At 42.9% G+C, this 15,316-nt stretch overlaps 1 protein-coding gene across 1 annotated transcript; it reads right to left on the reverse strand.

Annotated features, from left to right (window-relative positions):
• Positions 1-1,811: 1,811 nt before the first annotated feature.
• Positions 1,812-10,769, reverse strand: LOC138664450 (opioid growth factor receptor-like protein 1). The gene is made up of 7 exons (XM_069751154.1): positions 10,334-10,769; positions 8,692-8,796; positions 8,311-8,377; positions 6,778-6,856; positions 5,116-5,182; positions 4,876-5,024; positions 1,812-3,923 (listed from the first exon to the last, which is right to left on the reverse strand). The coding sequence occupies exons 1-7, from the start codon at positions 10,454-10,456 to the stop codon at positions 2,828-2,830; spliced, it is 1,686 nt and encodes a 561-aa protein (XP_069607255.1). The 5' UTR covers positions 10,457-10,769; the 3' UTR covers positions 1,812-2,827.
• Positions 10,770-15,316: the final 4,547 nt, after the last annotated feature.

The following is a 15,316-nucleotide window of genomic DNA, read 5'->3' on the forward strand; positions in this document are numbered from 1 at the left end:
AAAAAAAAAAAATAAGCTTCCATTCTAGCAAACGACGGACAGTGACTGATCGGTCACTGTCCGTTTTTTTTCGCCGGACACAAAAAACGTTACTATAGGTTTTCTCCGGCTGCCGGAAAAACAATTTTAGACAGATCCGGTGAAAAACGGATGAAACATGAGGCCATCCGTCGCTAATACAAGTCTATGAGAAAAAGACGGATCCGGCGGCAACCTTTGCTGGATCCCTTTATTCAAAATTCGCCAGATTGTGATCGATGGCAAAAAACTGATGTGTGAAAGGGGCCTTAGCCGATTGAATGGGTCTTGGTGTACTAAGTAATAATACAGCAGTCTACTGAGGCAGAAAATGCACTTCAATGGCTTCAAAGAGTTTTATGTACGATTGACAGGTCTGGATTTATAGGGCCAGAGAAAAGCAAAAAAAAGATGGAAAACAAGTATGTCGGAAGATGCAGTTAAAGAAGTATTCTCATCTCTAAGACCCTAACCCAATATGTAGTAGGTGTAATATTAGTAAATGCCTGCAGTTAGAAATACTGTATAGTTCTTCTGATTTGCTACGTCCCTTTCTTCATGTGCAGGTATTGCAGGACCTTAGGTAGCCATGGTTACAACTGCTAGCAACTGTCACTATTTTGTGGTCGTAGCCATGGATACCTAAGGTCTTGCAATGCCTGCACATGAAGAAAGACATAGTGAATCAGAAGAACTATACTACACTTCTAATTGGAAGTATTTGCTAATATTATTATTATTACACCGATTACAGATTGGGATAGAATTTTGGAGATGGGAATATCTCTTTAATGTTTGGTGCACCAAGCGCCTGTACTTGGTGAACAGTCTTTCTGTGAGGATAGACTGCCTTTAAAGCTTTTCTTCAGGTAAGGGTTGGTAACTGTATGACAATCGGAACACTTAGCCCGGCTGTCGGGTCTCCGGATCTGTGTGAATGGCCTCATACTTGTCTATGCTCGACAGCGGCCTAGGGCAGCTCAATAACACTCACAGAAAGCAGTTCAAGTCTTAATAGGAGTGAAAATTAAAAGTGGAAATTTGAGAAAGCTGAAACCAGATTTATGTAAATTATTTACCATTAGTTATGAAAGCCAGAGAAGGAAGAATAAAGTAATAATGGTGATTTAATTTGTTGGCGATTCCATCATTTTTTCTGCTACTTGATCTAGAAAAATCTATAAAAACCTGAGTAATCTTATTGTAAAGCCCGGTTCACATGTCCAGTAATCATCTGTTTTCAGCATATCCAGCCTCCCTGATAGTATCGCATGATGTATAAGTGTCTGCCTGTATTTCTCTGCATTGATGACAACAAAATTAGGCAATGTTGAGGACCATAGACACAGTGGTCAGCCATGTAACACCATCAGGGAGGCATCTGATTTGACTCCTAATTTATTCTGCAGCAGGACAACAACCCCAAACATACAGCCAGTGTAATTAAGAACTATCTTCAGTGTAAAGAACAAAGAGTCCTGGAAGTGATAATACGGCCACCACAGAACCCGGATCTCACATCGTCCAGTCTGTCTGGGATTACATGAAGACTGAAGGGTTTGTACCAGCGACATCCACAGAAGATCTGCGGTTAGTTCTCCAAGATGTTTGGAATAACCTCTCTGCTGAGTTCTTTCAAAGGCTGTGTGCAAGTCACAAGTGTACCGAGAAGAATCAATGCTGTTCTGAAGACAAAAAGGATGGTCGCACCAAATATTGATTTGATTTAGGATTTCTTTTTTGTTCATTCACTTTGCATTTTTTAAGTTGATTAAAATAAACTATTCACATTTGCAGTTGTGAAAGCATTCTTATTTTGCAGCATTTTTTTATTTTATTTTACACACCTGCCTAAAAGTTTTGCATGGTTCTGTATATCAAAGACATTTGCTTAAGAACTTTAACAAATACCACCACAAATTCTTCAGTTCATTTTTTTCTGGTTTTGGCAAAGCTGAGTGACAGCTAACATAACCATAATGGTTTACGCCTAGGTCTGCCTTAAAGAATAAGTGACATCTCTAAATCTTGCCATACCGATCATCCACCAGCTTTTCCAGACACGAAAATATTTGAACAATTAAACAAGTCTGATACTTTCATTTATTTGGTTTTTTTTTAGTTTTTTTTTTTTTTTTTAAAGATGAGAAAAAAAAAAAATATGGCCACAGTCAAAGCTGCAAAAAACTCTAGTTCCCACTATCCACATTGGCAAAACTAAAAGTCTTCTCATAGAAACAACAAAAAAACGATCAGCTGTCACAATACTATAGTACTGTATATCTAGTTAGAAAGAATTCCTGCAATCTTTTGCCAATAAATTAAACATTTCATTGTTCAGCAAGTCACTGAAAAATTGCCTACTAGCACCGATATAGAGAAAAAAATTAATTCCACATTGTTTCTGTCAAAAAAAAAAAAAGCAAAGAGCGAGAGGGTCATAAAAGTTGATCTCTCTTCAAATCAAGAAACAAAGATTATATTGGAAAGGGAAAAACAAACAAAAAAAAAAAAACACATGCCATCCTGCCAGGCTGTGCAATTAAGGCTGCTGAGAAGACAGGCAGCAGCCCGACTTTCCTAGCACTTCCATCAGGTAACAGGACAGTACTATGGATTACATCACAGCTGGTCCTGAAGATCTTCCATGACCCTAGATAATTTATGGTCTACGCAAGGGTTGGTAATGTCAGCAGTCCCGCCTGGCAGAGACTTGCCCGCCCCTGTGCCACCTCCCAGCCCTGTACTGTACTCATTCTATTCTAGAACCTATCGAATATGCCGCTCACTACTCGTCTGTGTGGAGATCCTAGGAATGTTCTCTTAAATTACAGTTAATGCCCGACATTGCTGGAATATTACCCATCTCTCTGGGATTAATGTCGTCATGGTCGATATTCTTTTCAAACCCGTTAGCATAATCATTGGCTTGTCTTTCATCCAGTTTGAGCTTCTTAACGTCTTCTTCTACCCCGACTACTTGAGCTCCTTCAGCTTGGCACGGACAGATAGTGTGACTGGACTGGGTTGAGTCTGCAGCAGCAAAGCTGTCGAGTGGAGAGTTCATGGGGTTACAGTCTGGCATCTTTCTTTTCCGGTTATGTTCTCCTTGGTTAAGTTTATTCTCAGTGTTTTGGAGACAATTAGAAAGTCCATTGACCTCTACTCCACCTACTTGGTCATACTCAGACTTCTTGACCTCTTCTTCCTGTACTTTCTCGGTTATATTCTCCTTACTTGCATCTTCTTTAGCATCCTCACAGTCAATGTTCTCTTCTTTCTTTACGTCATTCTCCATGTGGTCTTCTATTAGACCCATGAAGGAATTGGGATCCTTGATAAGTGGATGGCTTTGATCAGGACTGGCCTCTTTGTTTTGGTTCAAATCACTGTCTGGCAAGCCACCCGTGTCTTTCATAGGTATCAACTCACTGAGGTCTGTTTTTATCTTGGAGTCATAATGATTTACCGTAACCTCGTCACCTCTAGATCTACCAGACTCATGAACCTTGATAAGCTTTTGGACCATATTCTGGTTCTTGTAAGTCTTTGAATCTTGATTCTTTTCCAAATCACCGTGAATTCCATCCGAGCACACATTCATGTCATTCTCATCTGGGATGCGATAATGCCTGAGCTTATCCACAGGGCCCCAGATAAACCTGTCTTGCTGATTGTTTTGTTTGTATTTTTCCCAGGCGAAGTACACCAGTTTCCTACGCTGCTGCTTGTCCTTCACCGCGAACATGAAATACTCTAACACGCTCCTTTTCACATTGGGTAGCTGGTTGTTACACAAGGTTGCCTCCAGGAAAAACTTGACCAGAGGGGCCTGGAAGCGTTCATAGCCCATCTCCCCCAAACACTTCAGGATCCGGGTGATCCGCAGGTTGTTGTGGCTGTGACTGTTAGGAAGATGGAGACCTAGATTAGTAGGTGCTTACTCACCAATTACCCATTCAGAGAACATTTTTTGCATTAATCTGCCTGCTTTTCACAGCACAAGGCTGTAGTTCATACTTATGCAGTTATTTGGAGTTTAAGGGTACCAGGAAGAAGGTTTCCGATTATAATGTCATGAGAGAGGAAAGCTGGGAATCAACCAATATGGCCACCAACATTTCCAGATTTTTGAATGGCGTTCATGTCTGCTTATAAAGTAATACATCCTACTGACATATTCTGCTTAGTGGGGCCGTTTTGTGATTTTTCCTTTCCATATGCCCTGAGAGCCAAAGATTATGTTAAAGAGGTTGTTCAGTACTTTTATATTGATGGCCAATCTTTAGGATAGGTCATTAATATCAGATCTGTGAGGGTGCGACATCAGGAACCCTCACTGATTAGTGGTTCCCAGTGCTGGCAGCGTCTGGACGTAATCAGTTGTGGCGCGAAATAGCACAGCTTTCAAATGGATAGTGGCTGCAGCAAAGAATTGCAGATCCTCCTCTATTCATTAAAACATGGGAATGTGTGTAGTACCCCGCTATGGCTACTATAAAGTTGATGATGCGGTGTTGTTCTGCTCCACAACTGATCACATTCAGGAGCTGCCGGCACTGTTAAAGTTTACATTGATGGACAAGCCTTTGGATAGGTCATCAATATCATCCGTGGGGGTGCGACACCCCCCACAGACCTGATGTTGTCGACCTATAATAAGGCTTGGCCATTAATATAAAAAGTAGTGGACAGCCCTTTTAACCCCGACCGCTGTGCTCTAATCCCACCCCATGAAAAACTACTGTTGTGTAATGCAAGGGTTAAAAGGTACCAGTGTACATGCGCAATGGCAATCAGTCAATTTTAATGCTACTGTCAGAAATAAAAAGACGATGGAAGAACCATAAGACTTACCAATTCAAATTCTTAAATCTCTCTTCACAGTTTTCTCCCCGACGCAATTCTCCCGTCTGCTCGTTGACGAGTGTGATACCGTAAAACTGAAGCATAAGTTTGTACGCTTTCAGGAACCTTGTCTTCACCTCGTTATCCTCCTTCATTATCTAAAGCAGGCAGAGAAATGACAAATCAGGTCACTTAACAGAACGAATATCAGTAGACCTTTCCATAAGTGATGTGTCACGCTCCCGCTACCTTAATCTCACTCTGGGTCAAGGGTTTGGCGTACGAGTTCATCCCGTATTCTCGTAATGGAAACAACCTGGAAAAGAAGATTTAATCACATCATGTCAGATCGCTGCCCGATATGTCACATCTCCATTAGTGATGAGCGAATATACTCGTTACTCGAGATTTCTCGATCATGCTCGGGGGGTCCTCCGAGTATTTTTAGTGCTCGGAAATTTAGTTTTTATTGCCGCAGCTGAATGATTTACATCTGTTAGCCAGCATAAGTACATGTGGGGATTCCCTAGCAACCAGGCAACCCCCACATGTACTTATGCTGGCTAACAGATGTAAAGCATTCAGCTGCAGCACTAAAAACTAAAACTCCGAGCACTAAAAAAATACTTGGAGGACCCCCGAGCGTGCGCGGGAAATCTCAAGTAACGAGTATATTCGCTCATCACTAATCTCCATGTCTAAGAGCTTATGCGAGGTAATAGGTCTAAAGGGAAACTCTAGCAAAAAGATTTTTATTAACCCCTTCACAACAGGGCTAATTTTTTGTTTTTGCATTTCTGATTTTTCCTCCGTGTTTATTGATACCATTTTAGGATAGATGTGATATTTTTATCACCTGTTACAGCATTTTTTGGGAATCGCAGAGGCAAAAAAAAAAGTTTTTGGCATTCTTGAATATTTTTCCTTTATGGTGTTTAACAATGGAGTTGTTTTTATATTTTGATAGATCAGAGCTTTATGAACATTGGGGTACTACATTAATTTTTTTATTTTTCTAATATCTTTATTTTCAATACGGGGTGTGATTTGAACATTTCTTTTTTTTAAACATTTTTTTTTCCACTTTTCATTGTTCTGGATAGTTCCCTTAGGAAACTTGAAGCTGCAATCAGCTAGTATGTAGCAGAAATCACGGATTCCATTAATGCCTGGCCACAGGCAGGGTTTCAAAGGATTTCTGTAACGACAAACAGGGAGGTCTTCAATAGACTCCAAACTTTCAGATCAGCTCATCGTTGACCTGTGATCATGTAACTAGTGCGCCAAGAAGCGCATGAAATGACGCGACCCCGTGCCAGAGAGAGTTAAATGCCGCTGTCAGAGATTGACAACAGCACTTAACAATTGCTAGAGGCAAGCGACTGTTAGAGGCAAGTCCTGCTTCCAATGTGAAATGTACATGATGCCGTAAATGGGCTAAAGTGTAGATTTGAAGGTCATTAAGATCAGGAAACAAGAGGCTCTTGTCGGGGTTAACAATTTGATAGGCAGGGGTCACCAAGGCCCCTGCCCACTTTGCTGAAGCTGGGCAAAAATGGAGTGAAAACGCCAAGTCGAAAAATATGGCATAAAAGCTTTGATGAGTTGGGGCCTTAGTGTATATTCCCACAGTGTAATACATACTGGAAAAATCCAAAATGTACTTTCTCCGGACAGCAGATCTACAGCTTGACCTGCTGTGGGCCCTCACTCGGACTGACTTCACTCAATCCATGCACCTGTACCTGGCAGGATAGTCAGACACAGTCTGACCAAAGAAAATGCAGCCGTATGAACAGTAATGTTTTTCTAGCAATGACAATGGGGTTCAAGTTCTGGATTTTTTTCCTTTGGTAGTTTTTCGAAAAGGTGTGTTTTCTGCAGCACAGGAAGAGGGTCTGCTGCACTCACCACTGGATGTAGGAATGGTTCCGCTCCAGTGTGATGTTATCATCCTTCCAGTCTTTGAGCAACTCTTCAATGTACAATCCTGCAGGTGAAAGAACCATGTAGTCAGCAACAAATATAAAGCAACACATCCTTGCGTCTATCGTACATCAAGACTCATGATAAAAGTGACAGCCGTGCCCTCTCACCAAATCAACTATTGTGTTTTCCTCCCCTGCTTTCAAGAGCTATAAACTTTATTTTTTTCCCATCGACAGTTATACAAGTTTATTTTTTTTTATTGCTTGATGAATTTTAGTTTTTAATGACAATTCATTTTACCATGTGATGTACAGAAAAACAGGGAAAAAAACTACAACTCCATCTTTTCCATGGCGAGCTGATGTTTTTGTCAGTTCAATTATGGGGTAAGATTCTTTTGAAATTGCATTTTCTGAGGTGAGAAAATTAATTTTTTTTATCAGTACCAAGATGTTGGCAATGAGAGACTTCAGTAAACGCGTAGCGTCATATGGGAGAAGAAGCAATGGGTGTCTGAATAGACAAACCACCTAGATTGCACTACTTAAATGAGACTGACAGCGGTATTTAACAGCAGCTAACAGAGCTCGCTCCATTTGCTGCTGGTAAAGGCAAAAGCAGGCTGCATAACAACAGGCACATCATGCCATGTGTGGTGCAGGTTCTGCTCCAGAGCCTTATCCACCTGCAACACAATAAAGGATATACCAGTCTGCCCTAAGTGAGAAGGAATGAAAATGGTAATCAGTGTCACTCACTTCTGCATTTGTCGGTGAGCACGGTCAGCCATGCCACATCTAGATATCTGCCAACGAATGAAAGTAAATGTCAGGTACTGCACACCCATCCTATTTATCAGAATAGGATAAATGCACGATACCTGCCGCTTGCAAACGTATGCCGACATATCCATAGACGTAACGTCACCAGCCCCACTCACTTACAGATGTGGAAGTGAGTAGAGCTGAATTGCCCTTTTAAATGTGCTCAAGTCACTAGTGCAGGCAAAGCGGCCTTCATTTTCTAGCAGACTACTAGAGTCCCAATCAATTCTAAGATCAGGGATGCCACCTCCTGGACCCAAGACCCCTCACCCTTGAAGTGAATAGGAGTTATTAAAACATCTGAGACTGCTGATTAGAGAAGAGTCAGACAACTGTATAACTCGGACGGGGATCACAACGCAATGCTTGGACTGGCTGGTGGCTTTCCCAACCAGAACATGACAGCTGCATAGAAGCAGTCATAGCATTGCGATCCGCTTCCTAGTTATACAGATGTTTGACTCTTCCCTCACGCCATTTCTATATAATCTATTAGCTTTAGGAGATTGCACCTTCAGGAACAGTGACCAGGCACACCTCATCTGATGATCAAATGTCAATTTCAGGGAACATAGAGCGGATGTGTAATAAAAGTCTGTGGAAAACCCCTTAAAGTAGGACCAGCTACACATTCCTGATTTCTAACAAAGGTAAACAACATCACATTCCCCACAGACCCTACTTGTCTTACCATTTGGTTCAAAACATCTCTTGTTCTGGTAGAACTCCAGGTTGTACATTGTGTCAGAATTTTCTCTCTGGAGGGAAGAGAGATTTGATGTAACTGCATGAATACTTCTTTACACTGCAGCTCTGCTTGTTCAGAGTGGCTATTTTTTATCAGTACAAGCTCCCCAACACGTCATGCTGAATTAGAATTCCCATGACATACAGACAGTACTGGGCTTACAGCATACCTCTGTATAGGCACTCCACTGTTTTATTTTAACCCCTGAATAGCTGAATTCCCATGTGGTCCCAATGATCAGTAGGGCAGCCTCAGGCATTGGGCTGAATTTGAAGAACAGAAGAGGGAGATTTCTATTTTATAGTGACAGAGTAAAAGAATTACCGTGCACGACTGATCGCTGGAGTGTTCTCCTCTGTATCCATGTCTGTAGCGCTGCATGTCTCTGGCCGCCTTGTTCCTCCACCGCTGAGAATAATTAGTCTTATACTATAAGGAAAAGGAAGAAGAATGATTGTTAACCATTGCAGCAATATAGTACGTGGCCAAAGCCTGAATAAGAATTAGATGCCTCCATGAAATATGAGGTTATAAAGAATCAGCGTCTTCTCTAGGTACCTCCTGGACATTTCAGTCATGAAATAGTACAAGATGGCCAAAACCTAATTTTAAAGTTTATTTATGGGGCATAAGAGTCTGGGCCTATCCACACCAACACTCTACACTGGCACTGTGGTGAGCCCATAATGTGACGAGTTCCCATGAGAATGGGATGAGCAGCAGTGCAGAAGGAAGAAAGAGGCAATGCCACGCCTTCATTGTGTTGATGACATTGGCATGGGGGAAGGCAAGGTCTGATTTTAACTATTAAAGGGGTTGTTTCAGAGACAAAGTTAAAAAGTGCTTGTTAAAACAAGCAACTTTGCAATTTACCACTTCTCATGTTGCAAGGATGGAGATTTGTAACCTTTTTGTTTACTACTTGATGCCTAGGTTAAAGGCCTTGTCAGGGAGTGCAGCTCTGGATCCATAATAATAATCTTTATTTTTATATAGTGCTAACATATTCCGCAGCGCTTTACAGTTTGCACACATTATCATCGCTGTTCCCGATGGGGCTCACAATCTAAATTCCCTATCAGTATGTCTTTGGAATGTAGGAGGAAACCGGAGTACCCGGAGGAAACCCACGCAAACACGGGGAGAACATACAAACTCCCTGCAGATGTTGTCCTTGGTGGAATCTGAACCCAGGACCCCAGTGCTGCTAGACTGCAGTGCTAAACACTGAGCCACTGTGCTGATCCCATCATCTTTAATCCGTATTAGTTCCTTAGATGTTGCAGAGGAAAAAGCTGCATTGGAGATTGGGACCATACTGCCGAATGAACCTTCAATCATCAGAAAAGCATCGCCCTCTGGCAAGCAGGAGGCAAGGGAGCGCTGCACTCCTGAAGAAAGAAAACAACACTTTTTATTATGTATTTTTAAGATACATGTGATGGACTTGTGCATGAAACCACCCTGCCCGGGGCTTTTATTAGGATCCACAGAAGGGCGCCATCTATAGGTCAGAGCCTGTCTGTCCATATCACATGGGCATAATCACATCAGAGAGTATCCTTGCACTGCAGTCAAATGCTGAACACCCTGATCATGTCAGCACCAAACTCATCCTGCACCAGATCTAGCGCTGTAACCACAGGGGGCAGATCCAGCTCCTACACACTAGAGGTGATCGCTCCAGCCGGGGGCCCCTCTGGGTGCTGCCCTAGTTGGGGGTGCACTGGATGGGTACAATAAGGACAGTCACTTTTTAACTGTGCATTTTAAGGTCTCCTAAAACCCACAGATAAGCGGCAGCAGGATCTCCAGCGCCACCTGTGTGGTCCTGTGGTGTCTCTGCCCACCTCCCCTGATTCCGGGCACATATCCCGGCCTGTGCTCAGCACTCTTGGCATAAAGGCCTACGGGTCTTCTTTGCAGCCCTACAGGACCCCCCATCATCAGACTCCATGCTCCGTACCCTGCCAGATGACCTCCGCTCCCGAGCTCTCTCCTGCTTCCTCCCGACCTCCTCCTCTCCATCCTCCTCCCAGGTAGAGTCATACTCGGACGTCCACCCGTCCTCACCACCGTCCCGGGACATGCTGCTGGTAGCGGGGCCGCGGAGCCAGGGCCCGGGCAGCACCAGGCAGGGGAGCACGGTGCCGGCTGACGTTCTGGAGGCCACAAGTCTGGAGCCTCCGCTACCTGACAGCTGGGAAGCGAAACTGAAACCCGGCGCCGGGTAATGACGTCACGCCATCGGCGGCTCAGACTACGCACGTCATGCAGGTGGAGCGCAGGGGGTGATGGGAGTTGTAGTTTAACACCTAGATTCTGTCATTGACGCTCCTGCTGATGTTGGAAAGGAGACTCGATAGGAGAGAATCCATCATGGCTCCAGAGAGGCGTCACCCAGCCCTGCAGTAATCATGGGAGGAAGGACCAGCCAATGAGTTGGTGAAGTGGGGCGAGTTCTTAGAAATTTAAAGGGGTGTTCCTATAATATTCACTTGTAATTTATGCGCTTTATAAAAATATCCCATTTCAAATTTTTGGGAAAAAAAAATTGTGAAATTTTTGTTGCCACTTTCCAGAACTTTTTTTTCACTTTTCCGTGCGTACATCTGTATGCAGGCTGTTTTTGTGCCGAGCTGTTTGTGGTGCAGTGCTGGGGGACATTACATTGTTTTGATTGCTTCTTATTTTGGGGGTCTTAAAGGGGTATTCCCATCTCCAAGACCCTATCCACATATGCATTAGGAGTAATAATAATAATATTAGCAATTACCTCCAGTTAGAAATGTCAAAACATTATAACCAGTCATAATCTGCCCTCCTGCCCAGGTATACAGTGTACTACTCCATCAGTAGAATTACCATTACGGAACCTTGGAAACATGGCCGACTCCTCCTGTCAGAGTCGTCTTATTGACGGTGTTAGGCCTCATTTAGACGGCCATAGTGTGGGCACACCTTAGGCTACTTTCACATTTCCGTCGGTAGTCGGCCGTCACACAGCATCGGCGCGATGTACCGACGGACGTTTGTGAAATTGTGTATATCGTGAGCAGCGGACGCAGTTTTTCAACAGGTCCGCTGTCCAGTCTAAAGTCCCGGGGAGGAAAGAGAGAGAGAGCGAGATTTCCTGCCGGGCATGCGCATTCGGAAACACGGGATACAACGTACAGAAAAACGTTCCCTTGAACTTTTTTTTGCAAAAGACGGGCCGCCACATTTTGCAGGATCCAGAGCACGGCGGACAAAACGTGAGTCCATACGTCGCTAATACAAGTCTATGGGAAAATGCAGGATCCTGCAAATTTTCAAAAATCAACATATTGCGACAGTAGCAGAAAGACGGAAACGTGAAAGTAGCCTAAGCATCCATTTCACAGGCGCAAGTCTCAGCCCAACCGCAGGGCTTTTTGGTTCGAACTTGTGAAACAGGTTGGGTCTGTAGACCTATGATCAGGCCGGGACTTGAGAATGTGACATAGATGCGGATATGTGCCTTAGGCCGGCATCACACCTAACGTATTAAAATACGGTCCGTTTTTTACGGCCGAGATACGCAGCAATGTTCATGAACGAGGATGCAATTTTTTTCTCCAAAAAGTATCCGTGTGTCATCCGTATGGCAAGATGTTCTCGCTGGCATGGAAAATGGACATATAATGGATTCATTAGCTCAAATATTTGTGAAAAAAGAAAAAAATAAATATATATATATATATATGTGTGTGTATATATATATCTCTATATCATACAGAGCTATATAGCAGAAAAGGCTGCGCTGACTCCCAGCCTAGCGCAGTGAACTGACAGCGTGGGAGAATGTTCAGAAACTTTCCCACGCTAATCAGTTCATGTACGGTCAGGTGGGGAGGCTGCGTAGGCAGCTTTTCATTCATTCTCCAGTCGTTTACAGCCGGGAGCTGCCACATTAGCAGGCTACCAGTTGTAAATGTATTTAACCCCTTGAGATGGATTTACAGCGTGGGGCTTGACTGTACGGCGGACAGGTATGGGATATTGTTGTTTGTTTTTTTTGGCGGGGGGATTTTTTTAACAGGAGAATGAGGGCTTCGGTTGGATTGAGCATACAATAACAATAATAAAACCTGTGTTTCTTTCTTTCGTTAAAATACCGTACTTTATTCTTAATGTTTGTGTGTTTTTTTTAATCCTTTCATACTAGTGGCTTAGTAACGGAGAGGGGTCTTATTGACAAGTGTGCGCACACTTTAATGACCGGACGGACTTAAAGGTATATTACTCCTATTTTTGATCACTCACTTGATTTACCCCAGTATTCTTATTGGTACACTTACCCTTATTGTAAACTGATATATACGGCCCTTTCTCCTCCACTTTCCCCATTTTTTTCTTTTGTGCATTTGTTTGATTTGGCTATTTAGCACATTGCACTTTATTCCTATGTGGATGCAATTTAATATTGTTGCACTTTTTTGGAAAATATTTGCATATTTGCACAAACTCTTGTCACTTTAGTTGTCCTCCTTTTCACATATTGGATTTTTAAGGGAGATAATATATCATCTACAATATATCTAATCTGGGTCTAATGAACCATTTGTTGTTTTGGAACATAGAAAATATGGGATATTTATTTTTTTATTTAATTTCTTTTATTCTTAGTCTGGCATAATATATTAATGTCTGTTGTGTGCACATTTTTTATCAACTCTTATGTATTATTATCACGTCTATTAAATAAAGATATATTTTTTTACCATCACCATTCCTGTCTTGGAGTTCTTCTATGGTCTTCCATCATGTTGAGGTTCTTCACTTTGAGTGGTTTCTCACTCGCCTTCTCTGTAGTGCACTGGGTGTATTTATAAAATCTTATATAGTGTATATTTATTATTTTATTTTTTACATACCCGATACTATAATTTTACCCCAGCAGGTGTTACTACTGTGTTTAAAAAAAATAAATATATATATATATATATATATATATACACACAAACAAAAAGTCATTAAGCATACTAACACTGTGGCCGGGGGTGCGCCCCCCCGCTGTTCTGAAAATACTCACCAAGCTCCCTCGTTGGCTGTCGCTGCTTCCTGTTCTGGCCGCATCTTCTCCTGTATGCGGTCACGTGGGGCCGCTCATTTACAGTAATGAATATGCGGCTCCACCTCCCATAAGGGTGGAGCCGCATATTCATTACTGTAATCGGCGGCCCCACGTGACCGCATACAGGAGAAGATGCGGCCAGAACAGGAAGCAGCGACAGCCAACGAGGGAGCTTGGTGAGTATTTTCAGAACAGCGGGGGGTGGGAGGGCGGGGGGCACATAGATCTTTATTTTAAACACTATTATTCATATCTTCTCTGCAGCAAACGCTGCTGCAGGGAAGATATGAATCGCGGCTTCAGCACCAGATGCTGGTACGTGTGGTACCCAGTGGGCGCACGTGTGCCACAGAAACGTAGGGGCACACGGACACGGATAATTCCGGTACAGATTTTTTTCCGGTACTGGAATTATCTAGACGTGTGAAACCGGCCTTAGAGGAGTGCGCATGTCTTATGATGTCACCAGACGGGATTCCACCCACATGCGCACTCTGTCTATGACTGCCATGGGGGAGATGGGAAATGTAGTCCAGGAGGACAGGTGCACCACGATCATCGGCACTTCCGGTATAGTACTATTTAAGCTTGTGAGACTAGCTGATACTTTTCCCTTTGAGAAAGCTGGACTGCGAAACGCGTGTCAGGGGCACCTAGGGAGGTTGTGGGAGACATCCCTACTCATGGGTAAGCATTGATTTATTTGCAGGAGTTCTGGACCTATGGTTTATGGATTGTATCATAGAATTGTGACGGGCTGAGTCCTTGAACTCTGCTGACACCATGAGGGAACACATTTTGTCTCTTACTTACTCTCTAGTCTATCACTAGTTTTTTTTCTTTGGCTTCCTGTGTATTTGGGTCTATATTGGAATATGTATATTGATGTATTTGTAAACATTTATATGGAATAAAAATGTATATTTTTATAATGACTGGTGGGACATTTTGCTTACTCCATTTTGTTGTGTATAATATACATACACACACACACACTTATACTATGTGTAGACATTTATTTTATCTATTCTAACCTGTCAGTGTGATTTTACTGTACACCGCACTGAATTACCGGCTTTTCTACAGGACACCGGTGCGTATTTCTCACAAGTCACACTGATGGTCCGTGTTGTGTGTGAGTTTCTCACACCTATAGACTTGCATTGGCGTATTTTCGGGCGTAATATGGTGACAATCACAGCATTCTGCGATTTCCTCCAACTCAAAAAAAAAATAAAAAATGGGAGCATGCACAGCTTAAAAAAAAAAAAAAAAAAAAACGGAATCCGTCGCCGGTTTCCATCATTTGACAGATCCGGCACATTCTAGCAAATGCTGGATGGCGCCGGATCCGTCGCTGTCCATTTTTTTTTGACAGACACAAAAAACATTCCTCTGTGCGTAGTCTCCAACCGCCGGACCGAAAATTTTCGCCGCATCCGGAGAAAGATGGACGGAATGTGGGGATATCCCGCGCAATCCGCCGCTAATACAAGTCTTTGAGAAAAAAAAAAAAACTGATCCAGCAGCAACATTCGCCGGATCTGTTTTTTTCAAAATTTGCCGGATTGTGAATGATGGCAAAAATCTGATGTGTGAAAGCAGCCTGAGTAACGCCCTGTGGCGGGCTGCCCAGTGCGCTCTCATTTGGTATTACCGCACCCCTGTGTAGTCACCATCTTTACTTTGGCCCGCTGCACCATGATAGTACATTTGATTTGAGGCCTGGACATGTAAGCATCTTTGTCCGTTTTCTGTTTTCTTTTTTGGTGTTTTCTCTATATACGGGGGTACGTACGTGCGTGCGTGGTTGGGGGGCACCGGTGGCCCTGCACTTGTGTGTCTATTAGTCTT

This window comes from Ranitomeya imitator, chromosome 2 (genome assembly GCF_032444005.1).
Source record: "Ranitomeya imitator isolate aRanImi1 chromosome 2, aRanImi1.pri, whole genome shotgun sequence".
In the NCBI taxonomy this organism is placed as follows: Eukaryota; Metazoa; Chordata; class Amphibia; order Anura; family Dendrobatidae; genus Ranitomeya; species Ranitomeya imitator.